General features: G+C 48.4%; 1 protein-coding gene across 1 annotated transcript in view; it reads right to left on the bottom strand.

Annotated features, from left to right (window-relative positions):
* Positions 1–12441, bottom strand: part of INTS2 (integrator complex subunit 2) — a 213802-nt gene that overhangs the window by 75859 nt on the left and 125502 nt on the right. Inside the window, exons 14-15 of the mRNA XM_075336236.1 lie at positions 10502–10784; positions 6447–6551 (exon numbers count right to left, since the gene is read on the bottom strand). Of these exons, the coding sequence (XP_075192351.1) occupies positions 6447–6551; positions 10502–10784 (388 nt within the window). The remainder of the gene's footprint in view (positions 1–6446; positions 6552–10501; positions 10785–12441) is intronic.

Below are 12441 nucleotides of genomic sequence, written 5' to 3'. Positions count from 1 at the left end.
ATTTTAATACCAGCCAGATAAAGCCATACGGCTGAAGGCTGGTATTCTCAGGATGGGGAGCCCCACGTTATGGGGAGCCCCCCAGCCTAACAATATCAGTCAGCAGCCGCCCAGAATTGCCGCATACATTATATGCGACAGTTCTGGGACTGTACCCGGCTCTTCCCGATTTGCCCTGGTGCGTTGGCAAATCGGGGTAATAAGGAGTTTTTGGCAGCCCATAGCGGCCAATAAGTCCTAGATTAATCATGTCAGGCGTCTCCCCGAGATACCTTCCATGATTAATCTGTAAATTACAGTAAATAAACACACACACCCGAACAATCCTTTATTAGAAAAAAAAAACCCACAAACATATACCCTGGTTCACCACTTTAATAAGCCCGAAAAAGCCCTCCATGTCCGGCGTACTCCAGGATGGTCCAGCGTCGCTTCCAGCTGCGCTGCATGAAGGTGACTGGAGCTGCAGAAGACACAGCCGCTCCTGTCAGCTCCACGCAGCTAATGAAGGGAATAGAGCGATCAGCTGAGCTGTCACTGAGGTTACCCGCGGCCACCGCTGAATACAGCTGATCGCGCTATTCCCTTCATTAGCTGTGTGGAGGTGACAGGAGCGGCTGTGTCTTCTGCAGCTCCGGTCACCTTCATGCAGCAGAGCTGGAAGCGACGCTGGACCATCCTGGAGTACGCCGGACATGGAGAGCTTTTTCGGGCTTATTAAAGTGGTGAACCAGGGTATATGTTTGTGTTTTTTTTTCTAATAAAGGATTGTTCGGGTGTGTGTGTTTATTTACTGTAATTTACAGATTAATCATGGAAGATATTTCGGGGAGACGGCTGACATGATTAATCTAGGACTTATTGGCAGCTATGGGCTGCCAATAACTCCTTATTACCCCGATTTGCCAACGCACCAGGGCAAATCGGGAAGAGCCGGGTACAGTCCCAGAACTGTCGCATATAATGTATGCGGCAATTCTGGGCGGCTGCTGACTGATATTGTTAGGCTGGGGGGCTCCCCATAACGTGGGGCTCCCCATCCTGAGAATACCAGCCTTCAGCCGTATGGCTTTATCTGGCTGGTATTAAAATTGGGGGGGACCGCACGCCGTTTTTTTTAATTATTTATTTATTTTACTGCACAGTATAGACACGCCCACCGGCTGCTGTGATTGGGTGCAGTGAGACAGCTGTCACTCAGCGTGGAGGCGTGTCTGACTGCAACCAATCACAGGCGTCTGTGGGTGGGGAAAGCAGGGAATACGAGATTGATTAATGAGCGGCCGGCATATTCAAAGTAATTATTGCCGCGTATTCTCTGCACAGCTGTTCGTCGCCGCGCTAGTGATCGGGGAGCGGTATGAGCCGGGGGAAGAAAAAAAACGAGCGCCAATGTAAGTATGACTGAGAACAGCAGGAAAAAAGGTAAGTATACTGACTTTAATTTAAAAAAAACCCCAAAAAATAAGATCGCTAGTGTAAAAACGCACACGCACGAAACGTGCTGAACACGGACATACTCCGTGTGCGGTACGTGCAGGCACGAACCCATAGACTAAAGCGGGTCCGTGCCTGCGTGCTGCCGGCCAAAAACGGACATGTCGTCCGTGTAGAAAAGCGCACACACGTACTTACCACACGTTCCGTGTGATTTTACGTGTGTGTGCCATCTACCATTGAATAACATGGGTCTCCGTGTGTACGTGTCTCTGGTACATGCAAATATGTACCACACACGTACAAATTAAACGGATGTGTGTTGCGGGTCTAAAACCTGGTGAACGTGTGGACGCTGGACCAGGTAGCAGCTTTGCAAAGTTGAGCCACCAAAGTTTGATGGCGAACATTCCAAGAAGCTCGGGTGGAATGAGCCTTCACCTCTCCTGGGAAGGTGATGCCTTTGACCCTGTACACCTCTCGGATAACTGATCTAATCCAACGACCAATCGTGGACTTTTGAGGCTGAAGCACCCTTCTGGAAGTAAAAAGGAGTGGGTCTGACTTGCGGAACGGCGCAGTTCAAGAGAAATAGATCCTCAGAGCCCTGACAAGATCTAGATTATGTAGGGACTTCACAAATGAACAGAAGCGGGGCAGAATGAAGGCAGGACGATCTCCTCATTTAGATGAAATGGAGAAACTACCTTTGGAAGGAATGACGGTGAGACTAGCGTGGCTTATGTATTTGGCAGCCATGGATATTTAGTCTGTCAGCTCAACTAACTCAGAAGGCAGACCTTATGCAAGGAGACCTCTCCGTAAACTCTTAAGGGTGCATTACACGCTGCGACATCGCTAGCGATTACTAAAGATGTCGAGCACGATAGCACCCGCCCCCGTCGTTCGTGTGACATTTGGTGCTCGCTGCCGTAGCGAACATTATCCCTACGGCAGCGTCACAAGCACATACCTGGTCAGCGATGTCGCTGTGACCGCCGAACAATCCCTCCCTCAAGGGGGAGGTGCGTTCGGCGTCACAGCGACGTCACTAAGCGACCGGCCAATAGAAGCGGAGGGGCGGAGATGAGCGGGACGTAACATCCCGCCCACCTCCTTCATTCCGCATTGCCGGAGGACGCAGGTAAGGAGATGTTCGTCGCTCCCGCGGTGTCACACATAGCGATGTGTGATGCCGCAGGAACGACGAACAACATCGTACCGGCAGCAGCAACGACATTAAGGAAATGAGCGACGTGTCAACGATCATCGTTTTTGAACGATTTTGCGATCGTTGATCGTCGCTCCTTGGTGTCACACGCTGTGATGTCGGTAACGGCGCCGGATGTGCGTCACTAACGACATGACCCCGACGATATATTGTTACCGATGTCGCAGCGTGTAAAGAACCCTTTACTTTAGATGGCAAGAGCCTTGGCAACCCACGCTGCGGCAAATGAGGGGCAGAGGGAGGAACCCGCTGCCTCAAAAATAGACCTAACCAGAGCTTCAATGGTGCGGTCAGTGGGCTCCTTGAGAGATGTACTATGTGGAATGGAGAGTGCAGTGTGCTTGGCCAGTCGAGACACAGGAGGTTCGATGGCAGGTTACTCAACCCAAGCCTTCACTAGTTCCGGAGAGAATGAATAGAGAAGGGCGAGACGTCGCTTGCCAGCAAATCGTTTTTCTGGGTGAGCCCTTTGCTTGACCAGAATGGCAGTAAATTCGGGATTAATAGGAAAGTACCACGGGGCTCGTTAAGGTTTTTTGAAGGAAACCGTCTTTGAAGCCTCCGCAGGCGCATCTTCTTCCACCGATAGAGTCTGGTGAACAGCTGACCAAGCTGTCGACCATCTCCCGGACAATGGACGCCTGCTCCGCGTCCAGTTCTAAGTAGGAGTCCTACTCTGGAGACATATCCTCTTAGGCCGACTCTGACGCAGAATCAGACTCAGAGTCATTATGGGATGTGGATGGGCTACATGCATAGACCCGTTTAGAGGATATCTTCTGGATCCTAGTAGGGACCCTATCCTGAGCCTGAGAAGCAGGGTCATTCTGGACTCCGAGGTAGCCTAGTCCTGGTTCCTCAAGGGAGGCTCATGGAAAGCCGGTAGGTGCTGTAAGATTGAAACCAAAGACACTGGTTAGGTCAGCAACCTATTTGGAGAGGGAGGCAACCCACTCGGGGAAAGCACGAGCATCGTCATCCGCGGCGGCGGCGGGGGGGTCCTGGGATGCCATTGCATTTGGGACATCGCAGTCCTGACACAGGGGGGGGGGGGATGACTGGCCTGAGGATAAATCCCTCTTACAGGAGATGTAAGCTGAGTAACGCACTGCTTCTGCGCTTTTGAATTAGGCATATTGCAAGCTATGAAGTAATTCTAGATCCCTTCTATGGAAGTTATAGGGGTCTAGCGTGGAGGGGCTAAGTTCTGTGATAAACAGAAATTCCTGGGGCCTGCAGGCGAAGCTTCCTGGCAAGGAGAGCTTAACCCGTTGAGATACAGGCGCTGATGGCTGTGTCCCCTGGGCAGAATAGCGGTTTTCTTATGAAGGTGCCGCTGTGTAAGATGGTGCTGCCATCGTGGGCGTATCCGCAGCCTCAGGATGTCAGAGCAGGAAAAAAGCTCGCTGAATTACCATCCTGCGTTCTCCTACAGCGTTGTGAGGAGCGGTAGTGCTCCCAACCATCGTGGGCTGGACACCTGCAGCGCTAGAAACCACTTTTCTCCGTCTGAAACAGAGCTGAGAGGAGCGGTATATGGCCCCCACCATTGTTGGCGGGACACCTGCAGCACAGACAGCAGCTTCTCCCATGGAGTAGCAGAGAGAGCCCCCACCCTTGCAAGCGCTGAACACAGAGGAAGGGGGGCGTGGCCGCTGTAGGCCGAGGCCGGGGCCTAGATTATTGCCTGGCCGAAAACGATCCGGCGACAGCGCGGTGCTGCAGAGCAGACACCGCTGAAGCAGGAGGACCCTCTCCCCCGCCACTCATGCTGAAAAAGGACCTGCCTGGAGAGGGTGACGTTCCCTACCTGCAGTCCAGGGGGTCCGTGGAAGCCGCACCGACCAGGTAACAACCAGGGAGGTGCAGACTTCAGCTCCGCTGCTCCACGCAGCAATCTGGTCCTGGGAACCACATACGTTGCCAACTCGGTGCCGCCTGCCTAGAAGCGCAACGAGTGGGAGATCTCTCAGCGCTGCCTGCCTAGAGACACGGTGAGGGGGGAGCTTGGGTGGACGTGAATACGGGGGCTCTGGGCACCGAGGTGACGCAGAGCATACAAAGTCCGGCCACTTAGGAAGAGGGGACACCTGGTGACCAAGCACCCTGTTACCCTCTTCCCGCATAGGGGGGAGACCAGGAGTGTGAGACATCATGTCGCCCATCTGTGAAAAAAAGAAGAGAAGAGATTAGAGAGCTAAAAACGCACCCAAGAAAAAAAAAGGGGCCTGAGAACAGGCCCATGTCCACCTCCCAGGACACTAAGCAAAAAACTGGCTTACTTCCTGGTCAGTCAGAGGGTGTACACTGAGGAGGAGGAGCTAACTTTTTTTCTTCATTTGCCTAGTGTCAACCTCCTGGCAACAGCAGCATACACCCCTGGTCCTGTGTCCCCCAATTAGGCGAGAGAGAATTAAAGTTAACAACAGTACATCTGTCCAGCTTAAGAATTGTTTGCCAGCCGCGTCACTCCACAACATGTCCCTGTTCATTTCTACCTCTCCCCCTCCCACCTGGTCATCAAATCATTCACTTTAAACCTCTCCCGGCAGCACCCCTCAGGAATTCATGACATATGGGTTAGCCAAACCTTTAGCTCCAAGATAATTCCCTTTATTGCAAGCATAAGAGATGATCTAGCATACCATCCTCAACTAACGCACCAGAGGGAAGACCCGGGACATCCATCCATGGTTGCCAAATCTTGTAAATTTTACTCACAGCTTTCCTTTTAAGTAGACTCCACTTTTTATCATTTTTTATCTTATTAACATCATTCATCTTATTCTTCAGCTCTGTTATAGTCGGAGGTGAGGGGTCCAGCCTATGGTACGCCAATAATTTCCTTGCCTGATAAAGAATACGTGATATACCCAAGGTCTTTGGGGAGCCCGGGTCCATCTGCTCCTCCCACAGATTCACCAAACAGATACTGGGCAAGGGCTGTATTTTAATAGGATACACCTGTTCTATAAGTCCCAGGGCTTGCTTCCAGAAGTCACTGATATGCCCATATTCCCACATGACATGCATTAAATCCCCTCTTCCCCTGTTAATTAAATAAAGTATGCTGCTGTAGATTAGCCAAGCGCATCAGGAAATACAGATGTATGCATAATGGGACATTTCTCAGCACATAATCCTGCCATGTACTGAATTTTTCGTTTTATAAGACGCAACGGATTATAAAGACACACCAAATTTAGAGAAGGAAAATAGTACAAAATAGTTTTTAATGTTAAAATGAAGGTAAATCTTACAATCCTGGTTCATCTAATAATATTTCAAGGGGGGAGTGGCGGTGGTGGAGCAGCTCAGGAAGGTCACAGGAGGCAGGGTCGGCGATGCTGTGGGCTCAGATGAGGGGGTGTCACGGCTCAGGAAGGTCACAGCATGGTGGGTCGGCGATACTGCGGGGTCGAAGGTGTCGCGGCGGCGGGCTCCATTGATCTGCTGGCAGACTGCGGGCTCAATTGAATCACAAACGACTGACTTCAAGAAAAGGGCTGCGGAGGCGGTGCATGGGCAGATAGGACTGTGTGGTCATTTTCTTGAAGTCCATCGCGCCACTCTGCCTCCTGTGACCCCGCTCCACCACCGTCACATCCATACTATAAGACACACCACCATTTTACCCCGAGTTTGGGGGGGAGGGTGAGGAGTGAGTCTTATAATCTGGAAAATACGGTAATTTTAAAGCCTAATACAAACATTTAGCTGCACCAGTATGAATCACGAATATAATTCCAAAAACCCGTATGTACATACAGTCACGTACCTCCAAGTTCTTGTTGCAGTCCTTGTGCCTGCCTAATAAGGTATTTTATTGGAATCTGATCCATTAATAATGAAGAGTAAGACTTTGGTTTCTTCTGCATGGCGGCTGTTAATACAGCAAAAATAATAGTGCATATGAGCAATTCTTGTGGTTTAGCATTTCTTATTTTAACAATCTTAGAGTTGAATGAGCCCCTTCCGTTAAAGGGAACCTGTCAGCAGAAATTTTGCAATAAACCAAAAAGATTCCCCTCTGCAGCTCCTGGGCTGCATTCTAGCAAGGTTCCGGTTGTTATTGTGCCCCCTTTGAGACCGAAATAAATACTTTCTAAAGTCTTACCTGTTCCTATGCAAATCTTTTTTTATGGACATGGGGGCGGGCTCTATTGTGTCCGTTAGTCGCCCTCCTGCCGCTTTACGCCGTCCCCATCGCTCATTTCCATAACCGAGGACGCCGCCCAGTGCTCCCGAGGTCTCGCGCATGCCCAGTGCCACTCTCGCGGGAGTGAGCACTGTGCACAGTGTGACCGCTGGTGACGTGATTGCGCAGGCGTGAAATTATGGGCGGCGCTGTGATTGTCATAAGCAAGTACCCGCCCATAATCTCGTGCCCGCACTTTTCACTCTGCCTCCACCGTTATGCTGCTCCGCTCCTCCCATCTATTTCCTGCTCCAGGGAAAGATGGGTAAGAGGTGACGTGGGTTCATCTGGCCAGCGCTTGCGCAGAACGGTGGAGGCAGAGGGGAAAGCGCGGGCACGAGATTATGGGCGGGTACTTGCTGATAACAATCACAGCGTCGCCCATAATCTCACGCCTGCGCAATCACGTCACCAGCGGTCACACTGTGCACAGTGCGCAGTCCTGCGAGAGTGGCACGGCGCATGCGCGAGACCTCGGGAGCACTAGGCGGCATCCTCAGTTATGGAAATGAGCGATGGGGGACGGCGAAAGCGGCAGGACGGCGACTAACAGACGCAAGACAGCCCGCCCCTGTGTCCATAAAAAAAGATTTGCATAGGAAAAGGTAAGACTTTATAAACTATTTATTTTGGTCTCAAAGGGGACACATTAACAACAGGAACCTTGCTAGAATGCAGCCCAGGAGCTGCAGAGGGGAAATCTTTTAGGTTTATTGCAAAATTTCTGCTGACAGGTTCCCTTTAAAGACACCACTTAGGTGCATCAAAACGTTCAACCACTCCAGCAGATCAGTTGTATGCTACAGCTATAACCCAATGTGGAAGGCATGGGTAGAACCTTCTTGTCTACAGTGTATATTTATGGTGCTCTGCAGGACTATATTCTTACAACAGTGTACGTGTACAGCACGATACAGAGAGGGTTTTAACAACAGTTTTTAAAAAGAAAGCCTGACATCTGAGTGCAGTTTTGTATAAATTATTTTCAACAGCCTAATAAACATTATTGAGTATTTCAGTCCATATGATAAATTAGATGACTGTTCTCAAACAGCTCGTCAAGTCTTTAGGGTATGTGCAAACGTTGCTTTTTTTTCCGCGCGGAAAAAACCGCACCCTCTGGCAGAGGGGAGAATAGTAAACAATGCTTTTTGAGAAACAACGCATCGAAAACGCATGCGTTTTTCATGCGTTTTTTTAGGTGCGTTTTTTAAGACTTGGGTACCTATACGTCAGAAAACCCCCACAAGTGACCCCATTTTGGAATCTGCACCCCTCAAGGATTTTATTCAGGAGTATATTAATCATTTTGAATCCACAGCTACTTCCCCCAAAATGTAGCTGTAGCAACAATATTCTCACTGTTGGGCTATGTGGCCATGATCCAGCAACACGGCGTCTAGTACCCAGTGTCAGCCTTCCTGCAGAGATGTGAGTTTCCCACGGGAGAACGCAGCTGCCCATGCCCACGATTTGGGTTCAGGCTGCTGTGGAGCTCTATGCTACCTGCAGAGAACACTCATCTACGCAGCATAAAATTGACATGCTGAGGCTCGGGAAGCTGCGCCACCGGTCGGTTTATGCTGCGGAGAAAAGAAGCACAGTGGGCATCAGATTTCTAAAAATCCTTCCACTGTGCTTCTACTGCACAACGCAGCGTCATGGACGCAGGGAAAACAATCTGCGTCTAAAACGCTGCAAACCCCGATTGTGGGCATCCAGCCTAAAAAGCGTCAATGGAGGTCAAATATATATACAACGTCCCACCCCCCCCTGCATATTCTAAGCTGGCACCTTTAGTACCTTTCATGTGGCACTAAAGGGTGCCTAGCCTAGTTTTTATCACAAAAACAAAAAAAAAAAAATGGCGTGGGGTCCCCCCTATTTTTGATAGCCAGTCAGGGTAAAGCAGACAGCTGTAGCCTGCAAACCACAGCTGGCAGCTTCATCTTGTCTGGTGATCAATTTGGAGGGCTCCCCAGGTTTTTTTTTTTTTATTTATAAATAAAAATAATAATAAAAAAAAAACAACATGGGGTCCCCCCAAATTAGATCACCAGCCAAGGTGAAGCTGACAGCTGAGGTCTGGTATTCTCAGGGTGGGAAGAGCCATGGTTATTGGACTCTTCCCAGCCTAAAAATAGCAGGCCACAGCCGCCCCAGAAGTGGCGCATCCATTAGATGCGCCAATCCTGGCGCTTCGCCCCAACTCATCCCGCGTCCTGGTGCGTTGGCTAACGGGGTAATAAATGGGGTTGATACCAGATGTGTAATGTCACCTGGCATCAAGCCCAGCAATTAGTGATGTCACGGCGTCTATCAGACACCCGACATAACTAATTGACAGTAAACAAAAGCAAAAAAAGACAACAAAAAATTTTTTATTAGAAAAAACACTCCCCAAATCATTCCCTTGTTCTCCAATTTAATAAAAAAAATGGGTCCGCAGAAATCCATTTGGATGTCCCACGTCGGCTCTGGACCTTCTAGAATATGGGGGCACGTTCAGGGAACGTATCCCCCATTTTCTAGGAGGGCAGACCCTCCATTTGAGGAGAGTGGGTGCAAAAATCTGCACCCACTCTCCCCGGGTCACAGCTGCAGAGTGCGAGCAGCCAGCACAGCTCACACTGAACACAGTGCTGGCTGTCAGCTGCTCTGCACATGTGACCGGCCGGCGTGCACTGTGAAGGAGGAGGGAGCCGCGGGGGATCAGCGCTGCGACCGGACAGGTATGTATGACACCGGGGGGAATTGGGGTGAACGGGCAGGGCCTGGGTGCATTTTTCTGTCGCATGTTTCAAGGCACATGCGACAGATAACATAGGAGCAGGGTGGCCGGTGCGCTACTGTGCGCGCGGCCATGTTGGATTTTCGGGAGGGGGGTCGGGGCGGGCACTTTGGCGACACCGGGGGCTTTGCCAGGAAGTGAGGTCAACAGGAAACCTCTTGACCTCACTTCCAGGTAAATGCCTGCGTTCTGGCGTGCCGACAAAGCCCGCGGACCGCAACAAAAAAGCAGGTCCATGCGGTGTAGCTGCGTTCTGACCCCACATCATTGATTTCAATGGGGGAGAGAACGCAGCCACAACGCACAAAAGAAGTGACATGCTGCTTTTCTTTCCGCACCGATTTTTGGCATCCAAAACGCTGCGGAAAGAAACGCAGCGTGTGCACTGATTTTTCAGCTTTCCCATACACTTTGCTGGGAAAGCTGAACGCATGCAATTTGCCACTGAAACGCTGCAATTCAAAACGCAGCGTTTCCGCGGTAAAAAACGCAACGTGTGCACACAGCCTTAGTCCAAAGAGAGAACATAAAAATCTATAGGTTGGAAAACAAATTTAGCACATATAGATTGCAGGTGGGTACAGACAAACAGGTTTATAGCCCCACTGACAATTCATCCAAAAAAGATCCAAAAAAAAAAAATAGTATTAGAGAAGTAAGAAGTTATCAGGGACAAGACTAAGAAAAGCTCAACTGGTATTGTGGGGAGCAGACACTTGGCAGCTATGGGAGTGCTGCAATACTGCACAAGATTTCACAGTAGGATAGATTTTGGCTAGTGAAAATAACTAATACTTTATATAATATAACTCATACTTTATGACCAGATACGACAGAAATTTACCCAATGTTTTTGAATTAGCCAGTAGAGCTTCTTCATAGGAGAGAAGGTAGTAGAGTAAAAGCAGCTGAGTGGTAATTTTGCTGTGTTGGTTTTGACGCATATTCTCCCCTGTGTGACCCTGGAAAACCTTCAGCATTTCTTGCTCTGTGATGGGTTTGTTGGTCGCTTCTGGACTAGATTTCGATGCAGGAGTGATTATTGAGTTAATGTATACATCAACAAGTGGAATGAGCTGCTGATGTAGAGGAGTCGTCGTCTCACAAATCTGAGTGTAGATCCAGTCCTAAAACAAACGCTCGTTTATAGTAAGATGTCATCTTGGTTAGTTTCATTCATAACTGCAGAATATCATGTTTTTCTCTTAAAGTACTGGGCTTTGAGGTACTTCTTGCTTACGAAAACCTGTATATAGTACAGCATTTCAGGATACAACATTTATAGTCTATCCTTATAATAGGCCATGAATGTGTGATCGGTAAGAGTGGACCCACAAAAGACCATTCATTGCAATACTCACAAGTAATAAGCTCAATCATGCAGCTGAGTCAAGAACTGTAATAAAAGAAATGTCAGGAATAGGGATGTCGTACAGTGAAGAAATGTCAGGAATAGGGATGTCATACAGTAAAGAAATGTCAGGAATTGGGCTATCCTACAGTGAAGAAATGTCAGGAATTGGGTTGTGCTGCAGTGACGAAATGTCAGGAATTGGGTTGTGCTGCAGTGAAGAAATGTCAGGAATTGGGATGTGCTGCGCAGGTGCTGCAGTGAAGAAATGTCAGGAATTGGGATGTGCTGCAGTGAAGAAATGTCAGGAATTGGGTTGTGCTGCAGTGAAGAACTGTCAGGAATGGGTCTGTGCTGTGCAGGTGCTGCAGTGAAGAAATGTCAGGAATAGGGCTGAGCCGTGTAGGAACCGCAGTATAAAATGACATGCATTGGGCTGTTAGCACCAGGGCTGTGGAGTCGGAGCTAATTTTGGTGGAGTCGGAGTCGGTATAAAATGCACCGACTCCGACTCCTAAAATATATAATAAATTGGGGACAGTAGTGCAATGCAGAATGTGCTGAATATTTTTTCATAGGGATTTGGGAAAGTTATGAAATGTCCTATAAATGTCTGTTCTATTACTGATCTAAGGCTGCATTCACACACAGCGTTTTTGCGTTTTTTGAGGATACGTTTGTCAGCTGCAAAATCAGAAAAGCTTTTTAAAAAACCGCATCACCTGAAAGGTTTTTGAGCTCATAAATAATGCTTTCAATAGCAAAAGCAGATTAAAAAAAGGCCACACAAACTGACATGCTCATTCTTTGTGAGGATCCTCACAAAACGATGTGTCTGAATGTCCTATCTTGAAACCCATTGCCTTTTTGTTGGGATGCCAGAGTCACTGCATTTCACTGAATTATTTTGCTATCAATGTTCGACAGGTTTGTAACAAGAAAGAAATTGTTAGTAAAACACTGGCAGTAAAAGATACTAAAGCTCATCACACCAGCCAGTTTCTCCAGGCCTTAGGGGAAAAAGTTCTGCAAGATTAGAAACTCAAAAAAAAACAAAAAAAAAACAGGTTCTTGCTATTGTAACGAACAATGCTTCAAACATAAGTACAATTAAACTGATGAATGAGAATAATGAACAACAGCTAGAAGAAAATTTAGGATTCAGTATGTGTGAGATGGAGCCACAGTGCTGCTCATGTAACGGGGGAACAAACAGATATTACAACAGAAGAACAGCAAAATGATACTTTAGGATTAGATGATCTTGTTGAAGCTGCTTCAAAACACTTTCATAATCATCATATGCGCTGTGTTGTGCACACGCTGCAGCTGGCAATAAGAGAGTCTGCAAGAGGAAAACCGGTTTCACACATCCGGCTTTTTGCCAGTTTGGCAGATGCGGCGCACTCCAGTACAGTGTATACAGTACAGTG

Source organism: Anomaloglossus baeobatrachus, chromosome 2 (assembly GCF_048569485.1).
Source record: "Anomaloglossus baeobatrachus isolate aAnoBae1 chromosome 2, aAnoBae1.hap1, whole genome shotgun sequence".
NCBI classification, from domain to species: Eukaryota; Metazoa; Chordata; class Amphibia; order Anura; family Aromobatidae; genus Anomaloglossus; species Anomaloglossus baeobatrachus.
This window is presented reverse-complemented; position numbering and strand designations above follow the sequence as displayed.